General features: G+C 43.2%; 1 protein-coding gene across 1 annotated transcript in view; it reads right to left on the bottom strand.

Moving 5' to 3' along the window:
• The window catches only part of LOC119650604 (exosome RNA helicase MTR4), a 30,247-nt gene extending 10,451 nt beyond the window's left edge, over positions 1-19,796 (bottom strand). The window contains exons 1-2 of the mRNA XM_038053464.1: positions 19,607-19,796; positions 18,159-19,537 (exon numbers count right to left, since the gene is read on the bottom strand). Coding sequence (XP_037909392.1) covers positions 18,159-19,537; positions 19,607-19,698 — 1,471 coding nt within the window. The 5' untranslated portion in view covers positions 19,699-19,796. The remainder of the gene's footprint in view (positions 1-18,158; positions 19,538-19,606) is intronic.
• Positions 19,797-20,312: the final 516 nt, after the last annotated feature.

The following is a 20,312-nucleotide window of genomic DNA, read 5'->3' as shown; positions in this document are numbered from 1 at the left end:
ACTCTGCGCTTGCGAGGCTAGTTTAGAAATACAAGCCTCATTAACGTTCATGCCCCTACAGAGGAGACTGCAGAGTCAGAGGAGGATACCTTCTACGAGGCAGTAGAACGAACCCTCGAAGCCTGTCCCAGATATGACACTTGGGGATTTTAACAGCCAAGTAGAGAAGGAGCCCGTATTCAGGCGATACGTTACACGAAAATACAAACGATAACGGACTGCGGATTATTCAATTAGCAGGGTCACACGAAATGGTTGTTGGAAGTACCTGGTTTGCGCGGAAAGCGGTCCAAAAACATACGTGGGCCTCTCCAGAAGGGACCACTTTCAACCAAATTGACCGCGCGTTGATCGAACGCCACCACCTCTCAGCTTTGATGAATGTCAGAACATATGGGGGGGGACAATATAGACTCGGATCACTATCTCGTTGGCATGTTGCTACCACCTAGAATCCACATTGAAGCCATCCACAACACAACCCTCCGCGACACCTATAAGAGGGAAATGGATGCCGCAATGACCGCAATCAACAGAGGACCTGGAGATGAAGCATCAACAAATGATCTTCACAATCACCTGAAGAACGTTATCATGGATACGGCCACAAACATACCTGGCCCCAGCCGCAAAAGGAGTCGGAACGGCTGGTTTGACGATAAATGTAAGCTAGCAACGGAACGGAAGAATGCCGCATACCGAGTAATGTTGCATTTTCAAAGAACGCGGCCACGCGCAGAGACTTATCACGAACTCCGTCGAGCGGAGAAGCGACTTCACAGACGGAAAAAGGAAGCCTGGGGGAACCAACAGTCTGTGAACTAGAAAAGTACAGGGAGCAGCCGCACCAGGCGCGCAAGTTTTACCAACAAGTCAGCATACACCTCGATGCTCATCCTGCCGAGACAAAGAGGGAAATCTGATTTCCGACAGAATGGGCATATTAGAGCGATGGGTTGAGTACTTTGATGAGCTACTGAACAACCAGAACATCGGCAAGTTAGAGGTCCCGCCAACTGAAGACGACGGACAAATACTGCCACCACCAAGTTTAGGAGAAACAACCCGTGCAATTCATCGGCTAAAAAATCACAAGTCGCCAGTAACCGATGGAATTACAGCCGAATTGGTTAAATATGGAGGCGACCAGTTACACCAAGTGGTCCATCAACTTGTGCTCAAGGTATGGGACAGCGAATCAATGCCTAACGATCGGCCACGAGGCATTATCTGTCTCATACATAAAAAGGGAGATATCACACAGTGCAGCAATTATAGAGGTATCAAGTTACTGAGTATTATCTATAAGATATTCTCCACTATCTTGTTAGGCCGGATAGCCCCATACGCCCGGAACATCATTGGCCCATACCAAAGAGGCTTCACTCCAGGTAAACCAGCAACAGATCAGATTTTCTCTGTGCGGCAAGCGATGGAAAAACTGTTGGAATATGGACAACAGTTACACCATCTATTCATCGACTTTAAAGCCGCCTATGATAGCATAGCCAGGGTAAAACTGTACACGGCCATGAGAGAATTCGGTATCTCGACGAAATTAATAAAACTGACTAGGCTGACCCTGACCAATGTGCGAGGCCAGATAAAAGCAGCAGGATCACTCTCAAGACCATTCGACATCAACAACGGTCTACGACAAGGGGATGCCCTATCATGCGTCCTCTTTAACCTGGCCCTCGAGAAAGTGATCCGTGATGCTGAGGTAAATGCAAGAGGTACGATCCTCTTCAAGTCCACCCAACTACTGGCCTATGCTGACGATATCGACATCATGGGAAGAACACCCGAGACATACAAACTGCCTTCATCCAGATCGAGCAGGCGGCGATTGGCGCGAGATCTTGGGCTGTACATCAATGAAGGCAAGACAAAATATATGGTGGCAACGTTAGCACCGAAGACAACCAACCAACAACATCAAACCGCACTGTTCAAACACAAACACGAACAAGAATAAGGATAGGAGAATACAACTTTGAGACAGATGACAATTTCTCCTATCTAGGGTCGAAAATCACAACCGATAACAGCTACGGTGATAAAATCCGCGCACGGTTGTTGTCAGCCAACAGAATCTATTTCAGCTTACAAAGACTGTTCCGCTCGAAACGTCTCACCATAGAGTCAAAGCGCTTACTGTACAATACTATGATCTTGCCTGTCCTCATGTATTCCTCGGAAACTTGGGTTCTTAGCAAGAAAAATTGCGAACTCTTGGCCGCATTCGAGAGAAGAATCCTCCGAAGAATTTTTGGCCTCCTACGTGAGGACGATTCCGTAGCCTACACAATGACGAAATCTATGAGCGATACCATGACCGTTCGGTTGTGGGTAAAATCCGACTCAATAGGTTACGGTGGGCGGGTCACTTAATCTGTATGGATGAGGATGATCCCACCCGGAAAGTCTATAAGGGCAATATTTATGGTAGAAAAAGAAGACGAGGCAGACCCTGCCTAAGATGGAGCGATGGCGTAGGCCAGGACGCCGGATTTTTCGGTTGGGTAGTTTCTGAGAATGGGTTCTTTAAAAAAATGATCACTTTCAACCCCCCGCATTCCCCACCTTTTCAACAAATGTCAAAACTAAGACCTCGAAAAGTACTAACCGAGATCTATAATTTGATACGTCACATGATTATATTTGATGAAAAAAAATGTACACCCCCTTTTTGCATGTATGGGGACCCCCCCTTAAATTCGACATGAAAGAATGTAACTCACTATATGCGTGAGCGTTCACAGGACAGACAGACACACAGACGGACAGACAGACAGTAAACCGATTTTAATTTTAAAACTGAACAACCACGAACAAAGAATGAATTGGAAGTGCTCACATTCGCTGCTCAGTCTAAACTTCGTGAGCAAGGTAAAAGAGATGCTTCGTAAGTGCTCAAGAATATAATTTCGTCACCAAATCGAGCGAGAAGTACAAAAAGGGCTTTAGTGGTAGCCAAGCAAAAGCAAAGGCGCTTTGTCTTCGTTTATAGAAGCTGACCTATCACGAAGACAATACGAAATTATAAGCTATAGCCCGGACATGTATCCGTGCTACACTCAAATAATGCAACCTAAACAGGATTGCTATCCCAACAAGGAGCCCTTTCATATTACAGAAGTTGTAGCCGAACGTAAGCTCCAAAGTTTAATGGACTACCGCTTTCAGGCTGCTGACAGATCTGAAAGAAATAATGGAAACACTTCAAGAAGAAGAATGCGTAAGTGGAGATGTCATGGCGCACAACAAGTGCAAAAAAACAAAAACAACAACAAAAACAAGCAAAAATTCCAGTGTGATATTTATTCAGATGCCAACTTGTTTCAAAATTATTTTGTGCCCTCCGTCTGATGTGTTCCAAAATAATAAAATTTTGTGACAAAATCGGACTCCCTGATCCCCGCGTTATTGCCGCCCAATTAAACTAAAATTTATCAAGGAAACTTCGGATGTTATTAAAGAAGAAATGGCTGGCATACAAAATGCCATAAAGGAATTGCAAAACACTGAAGTGGAAATCGGAGATAAATCTTATATGGTATGTTACTCTATGATGCTAATAATGATGGATGGAAAAGTATGCAACGAATACAACATCTACAATAGATTCTATATGTGTCGTCTAACTCCAAAACATTTTAAGGGGGTCATCCCGTGTGTCGGATCCGAGGAATCGAATTTTGTTTGCATCAATTGTATTTAGATATAGTGTAGAATGTATGGGTAAAGTGATTTTTTGATATTCGGAGTCGTTCGGAAATTATATTGTTAAATACTTAATAAGTCACATGCCAGATATATGTCGATCAACTTAATAAAGCGGGTATTTACCGGTCCGAATGACGTTCGAATGACTTCACTAAAAGGACAATAATTGAAGCCAAGGCTTTACATGTATTTCTTGAAGGAACCTAAGGTCTATGGACTAGGTATAGCAGATTACTGATCAGTTAAGATTTTCTACATTCTACTTTTTAAATGCGTTTTTCTCGAAACTACATATTGAAAATCTGCTGCCACCATAGCCCAAAATCTATTCAACGAAATTCTTTGAAATTTTCAGGACTTATTCAGTACATATTTCTATCGGCTGGAAACTAGGATAATTCTTTCGGTAGTTTTTTTTAAGGTTTTGTGTGAAACAAAACCTTATTAGAATCGAGACGGTGTCTGTCTGTCTGTCACACCCGTTCGGAAACGGCTAGACTGATTGTCACGAAAATTGGTGAGAGTATGTAATCTGGTGTTCCCTTTACATGCAGTAAGTGGCGCCATCTTGTGTTAAGTTGAAGGAGGGCTCCCCATACATGTGAATGGAGGGTGCAAATTTTTTTTTCACAGAATGTAGCCATGTAGGGTATCAAATGAAAGGTCTCAATCAGTACTTTTCGAAACTGGTGCAATATTTGATATTGGGTGAAACATGGAGGAGTGAGCGCTCAAAATATGACCCACAAAAAGTGTAACAGGTCTCGTTCTCAGAACCTATCCAACCGAAAAATCACAGTGGCGCATCTCTAAGAAATCTAGGCCTCAAAATATATCCGGTTCCGACATCTGCACAAATAAAGTTAATAATAGTATATTTCCACATTTTAGAAATTTACCCGGCACCCCCCTTATGTTCATCCCAGAAGTACAAAATTTGGCATGCGTGTAATGAAGAACATAAGTTTGAAGAAAATCCAATGATTATTAACAAAGTTATAGGAGGTGAAACTTTACAATTTTTTGTGAATTTCGTGCACTCTACAACCTGGATGACGTCATCATCAACGAAATGAGTTCTTATGAATTGGGTCCCAGAGAATTACTTTGTTTTAGTTTTTTTAGTTATTTGCCAGCCAGACATGTGTGCATGTAGGTATATAATATATGCATGCTAATGAACTTTGCGGGTAGTGCCTAATTCAAATAGATATAAAAAGTAAATCGGAAATATGGGTACAATCAATTTAAATACGTGCATATATGTGTACAGTATTCGGAAATAGGCAGTTTGTTTGTTTAGGGTGAGCGTAATATCTATGGCTGTAATATGTACGTATGTCTCGTAGCTTGGCAAAATATGAAGGATTATGTTGGATTTGTAGCTATATACGGATAGAAAAATGTGCGTTGAAATTTCTTACATAAGATGAACACAAAACCTTTATATCCGAAGCGCGAGCTTCCGGTATTCCGACTTGTTTATTCATTAAAGAAGCCTTAAAAATCACCAAAGTTCACAAAAAAAGTTTAACATGGCGCCAAAAATTTAGCTCTTAGTATTTTTTAATAATCCTAGTTTGCGGAGTGTAGTTAAATCTGCGCAGCGCCCTCTAGCATAGCAGCAGAAAAACACCTTTCTTTTAGAGATGGGTGTATAAATTGCTCCGTATTTCAATAATGAACTATGCTATCGGGCTGGAAAAATTATGACGCATGCTCAAGATATTAATAAATATCATCATTATCATCAACGGCGCAACAACCAGTATCCGGTCTAGGCCTGCCTTAATAAGGAAATCCAGATACCCCGGTTTTGCGCCGGGGATTCTTCTCTCGAACGCGGCCAAGAGTTCGCAGTCTCTTTTGCTAAGAACCCAAGTCTCCGAGGAATGCATAAGGACTGGCAAGATCATAGTATTGTACAGTAAGGGCTTTGACCCTATGGTGAGACGTTTCGAGCGCAACAGGTTTTGTAAGCTGAAATAGGCTCTGTTGGCTACCAACAACCGTGCGCAGATTTCATCGTTTGTGATTTTCCACCCTAGATAGGAGAAATTTTCAACGGTCTCAAAGTTGCAGTCTCCTATCTTCATTGTTTTCGTTTGACCAGTGCGATTCGATGTTGTACGTTCTTTTGGTTTTGGCGATGATGTTGCCACCATATACTTCGTCTTGCCTTCATTAATGTGCAGCCCAAGATCTTACGCCGCCTGCTCGATCTCGATAAAGGTAGACTGTACATATGGGGTGTTCTTCCCATGATGTCAATATCGTCAGCGTAGACCAGTAGTTGGGTGGACTTGAAGAGTATGGTGCCTCTCGCATTTACTTCGGAATCGCGAATCACTTTCTCTAGGGCCAGGTTGAAAAGGACGCATGATAGGGCATCCCCTTGTCATAGACCGTTGTCGATAGTGATCCTGCTGCTTTTATCTGGCCTCGCACATTGGTCAGGGTCAGCCTAGTTAGTCTTATCAATGTCGTCGGGATACCGAATTCTCTCATGGCTGTGTACAGTTTTACCCTGGCTATGCTATCATAGGCGGCTTTAAAGTCGATGAACAGATGGTGCAACTGATATCAATATTCCAACAGTTTTTCCATCGCTTGCAGCGGAGAGAAAATCTGATCTGTTGCTGATTTGCCTGGAATGAAGCCTCTTTGGTGTGGGCCAATGTTCTAGGTGTATAGGGCAATCCGGCCTAGTAAGATAGCGAAGAATATCTTATGGATAATAATCAGCAACTTGATACCTATATCATTGCTGCACTGTTTGATATCTCCCTTTTTATGTATGAGAATCAGGCATTGATTCGCTGTCCCATACCCTGAGCACAAGTTGATGAACCACTTGGTGTAACTGGTCGCCTCCAGTTTTAACTACTTCGGCTGTAATTCCATCGACTTATGATTTTTAAGCCGGTGAATTGCACGGACTGTTTCTTCTATACTTGGTGGTGGCAGTATTTGTCAGTCATCTTCAGTTGGTGGGACCTCCAACTTGCCGATGCTCTGGTTGTTCAGTAGTTTATCAAAATACTCAACCCATCGCTCCAATATGCGTATCAATGATGACGTTCTTCTGGTGATTGTGAACATCATTTGTTGATGCTTCATCTTCAGGATCTCTGTTGACTGCGGTTATTGCGGCATCCATTTCGCCCTTGCGTGTTGCGGAGGGCTGTGTTGTGAATGGCTTCAGCATTCACTCTCACCTGATTGTCAGGGGCGATTGTAGATGGTGTCGTAATTCGAGCTCGGAGCTCTTTGGCAACGAGATCGTGGTCCGAGTCTATATTGGCCCCCCTATATGTTCTGACATTCATCAAAGCTGAGAGGTGGTGGCGTTCAATCAGCACTTGGTCAATTTGGTTGAAAGTGTTCAGATCTGGAGAGGCCCATGCATGTTTGTGGACCGCTTTCCGCGCAACAAAGGCACTTCCAAGAACCATTTCGTGCGATACTGTTAACTGAATAGTTCGCAGCCCGTTATCATTGGTATCCCCATGTAAGCTATGGGAACCGACGTGTCGCCTGAATACGGGCTTCGTCCCTACTTGACTGGTGAAATCTCCAAGTATGATTATGATATCATACTTGGGACAGGCTTCGAGGGTCCACTCAACTGCCTTCTCTGACTCTGCAGTCTCCTCTGTAGGGGCGTAAACATTTATGAGGCTTATATTTCTAAACTTGCCTCGCAAACGCAGAGTGCATAGCCTTTAGCTTATATTTTCAATGTCGATAACAGCAGGTTTCATTTTTTGGCTGACTAAGAAACCTTCTCCGAGCACATGGTTTACTGGATGGCCCCTATAATATATGGTGCAGCGGCTCTTCTCCAGGAGACCGGTCCCTGTCCACCGCATCTTTGGAAACTCTGTTACATCAGCCTTATATTGGGACAGGGTATCGGCTAGCTGCTCATCAGCATTCAGTCTGTACAGGGAGCGCACGTTCTATGAGAAAATGCGCAAATCGTTAATCCGTTGTCGTTGCCGGGTTCGTCGTTGTAAAATCCATTCTGTCCGTGGCTTCGTAACATCGGTTTTTCGTGTAGGATTGTCAGCTCTACCCAACCACCAACATAACATGTCCCGTTTTTAAGCGCAGGAGACTCGCCTTCATCCATCTCCGTCTGCAGTTTTTCATGACGAAAGAACTCCCAGCGATCACCACGTGGAGGTAGGATTTGACAGTAGAACTTGGTTGGCGTTGGTTCAGCAGGCGTTTCCCAGGTTTTATGCTCCATCGTGGGTACCAATCCACGTTTGGTCCTAGGATCTATACTACCCTTTGGCTGCATATTGAAAATCTACTGCCACCATAGCCCAAAATCTATTCCACGTAATTCTTTGAAATTTTCAGGACTTATTGTTATTTCTACGGTCCGGTACTTACTATGTTATTTCTACGGTCAGCAAACTAGGATAATTGCGATTCATTCAGTAGTCGCAAAAACCGGAAGCTGGGCGCTTCAGGTATGAAAGGTTTTGTTTGCTTCTTGTGTGAGTATATTTGAGTGTAGAACTGTCCAATTTGTACGTAGCCCGTTAAGAATATGCATTTAGCATGTCAGATTTAGTACTTCGGGTTGTTAATTTACACGGTAAAGACAACTTTGAGCTACTGTAACTTTGTTACTAATAGTATGATTTGATCAAACTTGGAGAGGCTTGGAAAATGGAATTTACTGCAATTAAATGTCTACCATCTTATCTTATTTACAGGTCGCTTTTGAAATTTGATCCAGAAGGAAAACATCAGAACCTTTTGCGAGTGAAACTATTTCAATGACCGAATCTAGTGACCATGACTTACCTGATATCCTATCTAATGATGATCTTTAGGTTCTGAGAACTAAATAGATAGCCTAGATTTATCAAATACCCCTATGTGCGTCGCCTCCCTCGTTCCTGAGGTCGAGAAAGATGCCAAATATACTCGTCCTGTCCCGGCGGTCATTGTGAGTGTAGTGTTCACTACCCCGCTAGACCATCCCCTTCGCCAACTAGACACTGAAGTAAGTCAGATCAACGATGGAGCCTAGCTCTCTGCCTCGGAAGGTGGGCACGCATCCAGCATTGACTAGTACGATGTCCAGCTTCGCGAAAGTTTCAAGCAGGATTTGACCCCTGGTGTTCGTCACACGACTTCCCCAATCTAAGGCCCACTTCTTGAAATCGCGAACAATGATTTTGGGGTTGTGGCCTCTAGCGCCCAACACCAAACCGTCTAGCATCTCCTTATATTGTATTAATGTTTCACTAGGAATTAGCATAACAGCGTTGAATTTTACCCTTACAAAAACTGGCTCCCGAGAATGTCATTGTTCCCTGAATGGCTTGCTGTCCGCATGCCCATACCGCCGTGTTTCCCCATTAGTCTTCCACCCGCGTAGCACATATTACCTCCATGTCCACATTCAACTCTCGAATGGTTTGCGAGAGCAAGTCTTGAGCTGCCTCATAGTGGTTGAGGTTGATTTATATCAACCTCATTTAGCCCTACGATTCAGCTCCCTCCTTTATGCCGGGCACCTGCCACTACCTGCAACGTGCTGATCGTCTAGTCCCTTTTTCCCTTCGCACAACATGCATTCGGATCTTCAGTGCAGGATTTGATAAGATGACCCTCATCTCCACGCTTCCTGCACCTTCTCCACCTATCGTGCTCACTAGTACATGCTGTTGCAAAGTGACCGGAATCGAGGCATCTGTAGCATTTGTTGGGAGGTACTTGCTTCCTAAGTCGGCAAACGACCTAACCTATTTTTACCTTGCCCGCGGTAATCAGTTTAATCCCTGATTCAACCAGTAAGCTAATGATAGCGGTCTCTGTACCTCCATACGCCTTCTTCACTCTGTTTATCGCGCTTTCTTCTATTCCGCTAAGGTTGAATTGTTCCCTTAGCGCAACACAGATATCCTCACGTGATGCAGCCTCGTCTAGGTCTTTGCATTCGCTTTTACTTCTGCTTGCTCACCTAGCACCTTCCCCACCTTTCCGCGAAAACTATCCGCTGTCTTCTCGCTGGATTTGTTTAGCTCCAGCATCAGATTCCCCTTTTGCGTGCGCCTCATACGACTCACAATGCGGGCCAGGTTTGTCAATTTCGGATCGGTTTTGACTTTCCGAAGGATATCAGTGAAAGACATATCTTCTTTCTTGGAAATAATGATTATTTCCGGATGAATTTCCTTTTTCTTGTGGACTTCGAGCTTGAGATGGGCTTCCTCCTGACTGGGCATGGTAGCTTGAATGAGTTCCTCTTCAAGCGCAACCTTGCGTCCAGTCAGGGCTGTGTTTTGTGTGGGGCTGACTCGGAGGACTGGTTACATGTTCTCTGTGTCTGTCCAGCGTACAGTGACATCCGCAATCTAGATGGCGTTCACGTATTGAACGGTATCTACGATGTTAGTCAGTGCCTTGCTAGCAGTGGGACGCTTAAACGCGCTAATGCATTCGCGAGTGCTGCCTTCCGACGAAGGAGCGAGCTCCTCGACGCTGCTTCGCTAGCAGTTGATGGGCGAATCGCCTAGTGGCCGTGGTAATCAGCCACCAGTTTTGTGTGTTTGGTGTTAGTGTTGTCTTGTGATGTCCTTTGTGTTGTGTTGTACGCAGAGCGGTAGTTAGCTGGTTAAAGGTTCCGTTGCGGTTCTCCGCCTCGGGCTGATTCCAGTTAACCCGTTGGGGAGTTCCGTCCCCACGTACTCGAGGAGGGCGATCAGACCCGAGTCTGCAAGGAACTCATCTGAAGTGGTTCTGCCACGAAGCCTCACTGGAGGTTATCTGGTACCATGGGAACCGGGATGGCCCTCTGAGAGCATATGCTCCAGGAGAAATCCTGGAGGATGTGCTCTCGGCCCGGTTATTTACGGTTGGCCCCCTAGTGGGAGTTTCATGGTGGTTGTGGTTATGCCTACATCGCGGGCAGAGCTCCTCGGAGTTCGAGCGTGGAGTTGCGCTGTACAACTCGGGTGCCGTACCCCTTAGTTGCGGCAGAGGTGTTAGATAGGCCTCGCATCCACTGGTATGAGCTGAGCCTGCACTCAGGATCGCTGTGCTTGCATGGCGGGGCTCTGATTGTAGTCCCAAAATCAATCCGTGTCCGAAGAGGACAGTGGGATTAAGCCTTCACGGCAGGTACTCACGTTAAACCCCCAGGACTTTCGTGTCAACGCAACTGGGTGCTCAGAGGTGGCGATGAGGAAGACGGGGTTGCAACCCTGTCGGCCAAACCAAAACCAAGTGGCCCAGGAGAACCTCCATGGTGGTGGCACCGGGAGACGCTGTGCTCACTTTGGTTTGCCGGCCTTGATGCAGTAGGCGAATGCTCCAAAGGCCTAATTAGGACGATCAGACCCGAGTGGGGGTTGTGGTTGTGCTCAAGCGAGAAGAGACCTTCGAGCCTCGGCGTGGTGTGGCGTTTCAACACGGGTGCCGTACTCCTTAGTTCAGCAGAGATTTAAGTAGGTCTTGCATCCACCAGTATGAATGCTAAGCCATGAACTTGGTATAGACTGGTACCGTTGTTGCTTGTCTCAGCGGGGCTTTGATTGTGGTCACAAAATCAATCCGTGTCCTAAGAGGACCGTGGGATTAAGTCTTCCAGACAGGTGCTCACGTAAAACCCGCAAGGACTTACCTTGCAGGGCAACTGAAGTCAAGGAAGCAATAAAACGAATGAAATCGGGGAAAGCCACAGCATCTGAGCTCTGGAAAGTGAAGAGCTGGGATCCAACACTGTGCCTCAGTAATTTCTTCAATCGGATTATTCAGGAAGGTACAACACTATCTGGTTGGCAAGAAAGTACTACAATACAATATGGAAAAAGAAAATTAGTCCAGCAGAATATTCAAATTACCATCCGACGCGGTTAGCTTCCCATACCATGAAGTTTTTTGAACGCATTGTTGATAACCGTATTCGCAAAATCGTTGAAATAACTGGGAATCAAGCCGGATTTGTCAAGAACTGTGGAACTACTGACGCAATACATACTGCGCAGTTACTCATTGAGAAACACTGTGAGAAGCATCGACCTCTTTACATTGCCTTTCTGGATCTAGAGAAAGCGTTTGACCGTGTGCTACACGAACCCATCTGGTATGCTTTACGGCAACACTTAGTACCAGAAGAGCTCGTGCGCTGGGTTCAATTGCTCTACCACGATCCGAAAAGTAAAGTTCGAAGTATGGCGGGTGTATCAAAACCGCTTCGGGTCTCTGTTGGTGTACATCAAAGAAGCGCCCTCTCACCACTCCTCTTTGCTCTTGTTATGGACCCAGTCACACGGCAAATCCAACGTCCAGCGCTCTAAACACTGCTTTATGCAGATGATGTTTTCCTAGCATCTGATAGCAAAAATGATCTCGAGCAACTTGTCCAACACGGTCTCAGATTGAATTTGAATAAAACTGATTTTTTGGCGCGCTATCAGCGAATGAAGACCTGGGTTATGAAATTGCTTCACGCATTAACGCAACCTGGAGAAGTGGCGTTCCACAACTGGTGTTGTGTGATGGACATATCAACGAAAGTCTCAAATTTAAAATTTACCGCAATGTCGTCCGTCCTGTCGCTCTGTATGATTCTGACTGTTGATCGACTATAAAAAACAATGAACGGCATCTTGCCATAATGGAGACGAAGATGTTGCGTTGGACTAGTGGCGCGACACGTTTTGATCACATCGATATGGGGTTGCACCGATTGTAGAAAAACTGCGAGAGAGGCATCTTCGATCGTATGGTCGCGTATTTCGCGCTAACGAGAATTCACTTGCCAAGATGGGTTTGAACATTGAAGTCGATAATAAACGACCCAAAGGCCGGCCGAAACAACGGTGACTTGATATGCTGGATGGGGATTAAAAAGCCTCAAGATTGCATTCAGATCAGGCATTTGTTGCCAAAAGAAAATGACAAAACCGATCACGACGAGCCAACCCCGCTTGTGAACGGGACAACGGCTGAAGAAAAAGAAGAAAATGCACATTTAATCTGCGATGCCAAACCATACAAAATTCCTTCTTTTTTCTCGCAAAAGTTCTGTTGCTTTAATCTTTCTTCTCTACAGGTTCTTATCGCCTCTTTATACGGCTACGTTAAGTTTATCCATATGCATGGGATATCACGATGCCACAGTATACTTAATAGGCACTACACCCTAAACCCACACTAAAATGCCCCGATCTGCAAGTGTATTGCGTAAGCTCATCAGTACACATTATAGGTCCTAAACAAGGACAAAGCATAATCTTCGTCAAATCGTATTGGCAAGAGAGAGATGAAAAGAACATGTCAGCCATATTTGATTGAACGAAAAATTATGTGTCATTGCCTCTGTTGGATTTGTATATTTTGAATCGGAAACAAAGAATTTTCTGAATGAAAAAAAAGCGTTTGAACACCGTCAATTTTGCATAGCCTCAAGAAAATTATATTTGGAAGCGGGCGATGCGATATTTTCATTCATGAAATGCGTGCCCCGCGAGAATTTCATTCCAAAAATTGAAAATTTAAAGTGTTCTTTTCATTGTTTACTTGTGCAAATAAAAAGTAAACAAAGTACACGTTTCGTTAAACGAGAGCTTTGAAAGGTAATCGAAGCGGTAATTTTATTTGAAAACTTCTATGTAATGAATGAAAGTTTATCCCAAAATATAAATTTTACTGAAATATTAATGAAAATGGGATCAGCGTTTCTTGCCGTAGAGTTTGAATGTAATTGCTGGAATTGTAGAAGATATTCATCATTTTTAAATATTCGCAATACAAAGTTTCCTGTTTACTTGAAAGCAATGGCGGTAATGGGAAAAATAAGAGCGAGAATATTAAACAACGAATAACCAAAACAAATTAGAAGACGAAATAAGTTCCAAGTTGAAAATCTGTAATTGTTAATATACTCTACTAGTATTAATAATCATGGCCAGTAAAATAAAAACAACTTTCATATATAACATCTCGATTTATCAGCTTCCCAATTAGGTGTCCGTTGTCAGAAATGCTTTTACAAGATTGATAACCGATATGCAAAATATAAATGGATAACAATTTAACATAGAGTTTGCAGTTAGATGGTGTAGGTTGTTTTTTATTCCATTGATCCACATTTCCAAACATTCATCGGAAAGCTACTGTCAATAGGCACAAACGTCAGTATAAATTATTTAATTGAAGTGTAAACAACAATACTGTTTTCATCAACGAAAATGGCCAATTTTGTACCAAATAATGTGTTTTTGCGGGGAGTTCTACTTCATTACTTCAATATGAAGAAAAAAGCAACCGAAAGTCATCGCATTTTGGTGGAAGTTTATGGTGACCATGCTCTATTTGAGCGAACGTGTCAGAGGTGGTTTGGACGGTTTAAAAGTGGCAATTTTGACTTGCAAGACGAAGAGCGCGCCGGACGGCCAACAATTTTTGAAGATGAAGAATTAGAGACATTGCTCGACCAAGATGCATCGCAAACGCAAGAAGAACTTGGAAAAACACTTGGAGTCACTCAGCAAGCCATTTCCCACCGTTTAAAAGCAATGGCAATGATCCGAAAGGTCGGAAATTGGGTTCCATATGAATTCAAGCCAAGAGACGTCGAACGCCGTTTTTTCACGTGCCAACAACTGCTCCAACGACAAGAAAGGAAGGGTTTTCTGCATCGAATAGTTACTGGCAATGAAAAGTGGATCCATTACGATAATCCCAAGCGTCGGGCAACGTGGGGATACCCCCGCCATGCCTCATCATCGACGGCCAAAGCGAATATTCATGATGAGAAGATCATGCTGTGTATATGGTGGGACCAGCTGGGTGTGGTATACTATGAGCTGCTAAACCGAACGAAACGGTCACGGGCAAACTCTACCGACGTCAAATGATGCGTTTAAGCCGCGAACTCAAGAAAAAACGGCCGCAATACCAGCAAAGGCATGATAAAGTTATTTTACAGCATGACAATGCTCGTCCACATGTTGCACAGCCCGTTAAAAGATATCTAGAAACGTTGAAATGGGAAGTCCTACCCCACCCGCCATACTCTCCAGACATTGCTCCTTCTGATTACTATTTGTTCCGGTCGATGCAGCATGGCCTGGCTGACCAGCACTTCTCCAATTACGACGAACTCAAAAAATGGCTCGATGAGTGGATAGCGGCCAAGCCGGCCAATTTTTTGCGCGATGGTATCTATTAATTGCCTGAAAGATGGAAGAAAGTTGTGGCTAGCGATGGGCAATACTTTGAACAATGAATGTATAACCAATTTTTCACAATAAAGCTTCAAATTTAAAAAAAAACCGACAGAACTTATTTGTAGGCCTTATACTTCATTTAGTCCAGAGTGCCAAGCGGTCCAAATTACTTCTATTTTCTACCTACCCATCTCGTAAATTTGTATAATTCATTCGGAGAGCTTTTGCTATTCTGGTACTACTGCCGTGCTCATTCATATAGCCAAATGTAGTTTCACGTATTCACTTATACATAAGCAAAAATGTGCCTATCTCACTAATAAATTTTCAAGTCCGGGCGGCATATCAAACACAGCTGATCCGATTTTCGTTATATCCCGCTAATTCTCAGGGCCAGAACAATTTGAAATCATTCAATTTCAACTATATTTTTGCACTACACTCTCACGCAACACAAAGTTTGAGACCCAAACGTCTTCACATTTGGAAAATGTTACTTTTCTACAGGCAAACAAGAAAATATTAAAGATAATATTGCCTGTAGAAAATTGAAAACGGTAAATTGTGTTATACAGAACTGTAAAGTGGGATCAACCAGAAATTTCAAAGTCATCGGATCTTACAACTTTGAGTTAGTATTATGACTTAGTACTATGTTGCCCAGTATGACAACAGAAAATCCTCCTGTTTTAATTCTGTCAGGTCGCGTTTCACGTTTTCCACCTCTTCTTTTATCCACATCGATGTTTTAACCTTAAAGGGTTTACAAAAACTGTATCCGAAGTAACTCTCTCTAACTGTGCTTTCTCGTATGTACAGGCTTCCTATCATTTAAATAACATACATGTCTATTTAGAAGAATGAATCCAAGCAGCTGCGTAAAACATAGAAAACGCTGTTTCACACTACACCGCTATATACCTTTATAACTAATTTTGAAATTTCGTTTTTCGTTCTAAAGCCCTCAAAAACATGGTTTAACATGTTTAAATTTTGAAAAAATCGAAACCTTTAGGTGGAAATGCATTAAATTAAATTAAAAAAGTCTGATGATCTCTCAGACAGACTACCTCGGTTTTCTTGTGTTCCACTACTACCATTGAATTCCTTCACGTCCTCTACCCAAGCACCATAATCATTGCCCCTCGCTCTTAGGGCATTCCAGATATACTCCCTGTCGAAAAAATTCTCGAAATCGATGAAGAATAGGTGGAATGATGAGCGAAATTATGTTAATGGGGTCGATACAGGAAGATTCAAAGCTGAAACAGCTCGCTCTCTATCCACCAAGTTTTCAATATATCCTCTGCAACCTTCCAGGATGATTTTAGTTAATACCTTCGCAACAGCACTAAGCACGCAAAATCCCTTCATAAATCGCGCTCAGTACGGGTACTCTTCATCGGAATATTCACGGTTATCCCTTTCCTCCACTTACTGATGAAGATGTTAGATTTCCAAAATTTACGAAAGAATGGAAATAGCAGCTCGGCAGAGACTTCAAGGGCTACACAAAACACAGGACCATCGATACACGGATGACCATTTTTTCTTGATGTGGTATATGGTAGTGAAATCGTTGCTGTGAACACCAGCTTCTGTTTCCCGCACTCCTCGTCCTTTGAGAATTCTAGGGGGTAGCGCTCACCCCCATTCGGACCAATCAATAAAATCCTCAGTTCCTTACGTTCATCGATCCGGTTTCATGTTTCTGTTGTAAGCCAGAGCTTGTAATGACCTTTTGAGACGTACTCGACGTCTTCACCCGTGCCTGAGATAAAGGTACTTTTGATGACGGCCCAGTTTCGATATTCTCGGGAGGATAGTTTAGAGTTTGCGTCGTTTGCGCGATAAGCAAGTTTTTCTACTGCTAGACGATAAGCGGATCGCGGAGACGGCTCGTATTGAATTCGGGGGACGAAACTTTGTTGTTGCTCGGACAGAAACGGCAGTCACACGCAAAGTAAGCGACCATGAGATCGTCAAGGCCATGCCTCCTCGTAACATACACGAATGGGCTGTTGTGAGGCGTTCAGAACAGAATAACAATTAGCCTGGATTCCGAAATGCGATTTTGCCTTTCTTCTAATGGCTTTGTTGGTTACGATGAAGTCGCCGCTGAAGTCGATTAAGCATTTGAGCTCTGGAAAGTGAAGAGCTGAGATCCGACACTGTGTCTCAGTGATTTCTTCAATCGGGTTATTCAGGAAAGTAGAGCACAATCTGACTGCCAAAAAAGTACTATAGTTCCAATATGGAGAAAGAAAGGTAGTCCACCAGACTCTTCAAATTACCGTCCGATCGGCTTGCTGTCGCATACAATGAACCCATACCATTGAACGCATCTTGACAACCGAATCTGCAAAATCGTACAAATAATCGTGAATCAAGGGGGTTTGTCAAGAACTGCGGATCTACTGACGCAACACATGCTGGGCCGTTACTCATGGAAAAACTCGCCCTCTTTACGCTGCATTCGTTGCGAATCTGGTGAAATCGTTTGGCCATGTGCCACATCGACTCATCTGGTATGCTCTACGACAAGAACTCGTGCGCTGGGTTAAAGATCATCAAAGAAACGCCCGCTTACCACTCCTCTTTGTTCTTGTTATGGGGACTGTCCCACAAGACATCCAGCAATGCAGAACTACATTATAAAATTGCTTCACGCATTAGCACAGCCTTAATGAATTGACATTCCACGACTGGTGACATAACAACGAACGTTTCCAATCTCTCGAACGTGGAAAAATTGCGTGAGATGGTATGATCAATTCGCGCTAATGAGAATCCACTCGCCAAGATTGATCTGAACATCGAATTCGATGGTAAGCGACCAAAAGGCCGACCGATACACTGGATGGGGATTTGAAAGCCTCGCAACATCCAGGCCAGGCCTTTGATTTCACGACGAGCCAACCCCACTTGCGAACGGAACAAAGGCTGTTCTTAACAAAAACAAATCGGCAAATCGAAAGGTAAACACTTCTAGCCTTTTGCTGATCGGAGCAATCATTGGCAATCACAATCATCGGATATTAATAAGAACTAACAACTTTGACAAGAGGAAATATCATTGTACGGGATTACTGTTGTAAAACAGCAAGAGAGATCCGAAATGGCGGCGAGAAATTGAAATGTTAATGTTCAACCACCGCGGTCAATGCTTACGTAATTAAATACTTACTTAACTTAAATATCATTAATTCAAAAACATTTACTTACCCGATGTCACCCAACGAAAATCTTTTCCATCGAATTTCCTGGGCGCTGTAAACAATACTGTTCGAGCCGGCATATTTAGCCCCATAGCAAACGTTTCAGTAGCAAACAATGCCTTGATCAGTCCCTCGCTGAACAGGATCTCAATAGTTTCTTTCAGAATTGGTAGAAGGCCACCGTGATGAATACCAATTCCACGTCTGAGCAAGGGTAGTACATTTTCCACCTGCGGTAACTGTCGATCCTCTTCCGAGAGAACGTCCATGGCATTATTGAAAACTTCATCAACTAATTTTTTTTCCTCCGTTGTATTGAAATCTAGCTTAGCCATTTGCATAGCATAAACTTCGCAATCTTTTTTGCTAAACGAGAAAATAATAACTGGTGCAAAATTTCTTTCCATTATCATTTTCACAATTTTGAAAATGTTCGTCTGCCCAGCATTCACACCTTTAATTCCTCCACGGCGGCCTTTCTGATCTCCTTTTCCAGCTTCGCCAGCGTTTTGCAATACGCTCATAGCCGTATTGAAATTCTCTTCCTTGAATTGCCCCTTTTCATCCACCACTAAGTGAATTCCATCGCCACCAGCGGGAAATAGGTAATGTTGCAACGGAGTTGGACGGTAATCAGTGTATACCACGTGGCATGGTTGCTTGTGTAGATAACATACCCATTCTGCGAATTGTCTGGCATTAGGTATGGTAGCCGAAAGAAAAACATATCGAACATTGTCAGGGAGAAGAATAAGTGTCTCTTCCCACACAACCCCGCGTTCTTTATCTCTCATGTAGTGAATTTCGTCGAAAATCACCCAGCCTACCTCCCTCATGATTTCTGATCCTCGGTAAAGCATGTTTCTCAGAATTTCGGTGGTCATTATGAGGCAAGATGCTGTCGGGTTAATTGTCACATCTCCAGTTACCAATCCTACGCATTTAAATTCTTCACTGAATTCCCGATATTTTTGGTTGGATAGAGCCTTTATAGGTGTTGTGTAAATCACCCGCTGCTTCAAATTTAACGATCGTGCAATAGCATATTCGGCAACTACCGTTTTACCCGCGGATGTGTGTGCTGACACAAGCACAGACTGGTTATTATCTATGCAAAGAATCGCTTCTTTTTGGAAGGGATCCAGAACGAATGGGTACTCTTTCGCTGGTGGACCTGCGGGCTGTGTTAATGGAACATATTCTTGTCCTGGATATGTAGCTAGCTCGTGGGTACATGAATCCGGAGAGTCAATAACATGCACTTGAATTCGTGTAGTCACATCATCTATGCAAATATCGTCTAGTATCGATTCCACTTTACTTTTCTTTCGTTTGCCGGAGTCGTCGTCTTCACTGTCATCATATATGCGCTTTCCGACTTTCCCACTGTAAACGGTGAAACATTGCCGATTTATTAGAGGTTATGATGCTAATTTGAATTGAATTGCTTCCCACCCGCCTTCTTCTGGAGCTATAACCGGACCTTCTAACTGCCCCTGATTTTCTTCGCTTTCAAAGCAATCGAAGAGGTCATCCACATCTGCCATTATTTGCACTATTTTAAAATAAACACTGGATTTACTGCACACAGTTCAAGTACAACCCGACGAGACCCCACTTTGACGTCAATGTCAGAAAAATACCCTTCCCCATATTGATGCTAGCACTTGCGGGTACTCGGAGAACTAATCTCCAAAACTGCAAATAGTTGTGAATAATTTTGACCATTTAAACCGTAATGTAATATTATAAAAACATGTTAAATATTAGTAATGCTTCCAATTGAGCAAAAAATTACCGGTTCTGTAATGTGGTCCTCTTATATTTGTTACCATATTACTGAATTAGTTCAAAACAAGTTTACTCTTTCTCTTTTCTTGGTCGTCCATTTTTCCTAAATTTTTACTTGGATGCATACCTCCTCTTCACTGTTTGTAATGGTTTTATGGGCAGCTCTGTGTCCTTCGAAATTCAATACTGTGGCATACCAAGCAATATTAACAAGATGAATGTTTTTCACATGTCATTCTTCAACCCTAAGTACTATTTCCATTTACCCAAGCCTAAAATTTTGCTCAATAACAACTTCTTGCAACTGGGTCCCTCCGGCTCCTTCTTCTCTTATAGTTTTCAAAGCTAAAGCGAAAGCTGCATTGTTACC

This window comes from Hermetia illucens, chromosome 3 (assembly GCF_905115235.1).
Source record: "Hermetia illucens chromosome 3, iHerIll2.2.curated.20191125, whole genome shotgun sequence".
NCBI lineage: Eukaryota > Metazoa > Arthropoda > Insecta > Diptera > Stratiomyidae > Hermetia > Hermetia illucens.
The sequence above is the reverse complement of the archived record's forward strand: the minus strand, read 5'-3'. Positions and strand labels throughout refer to the sequence as shown.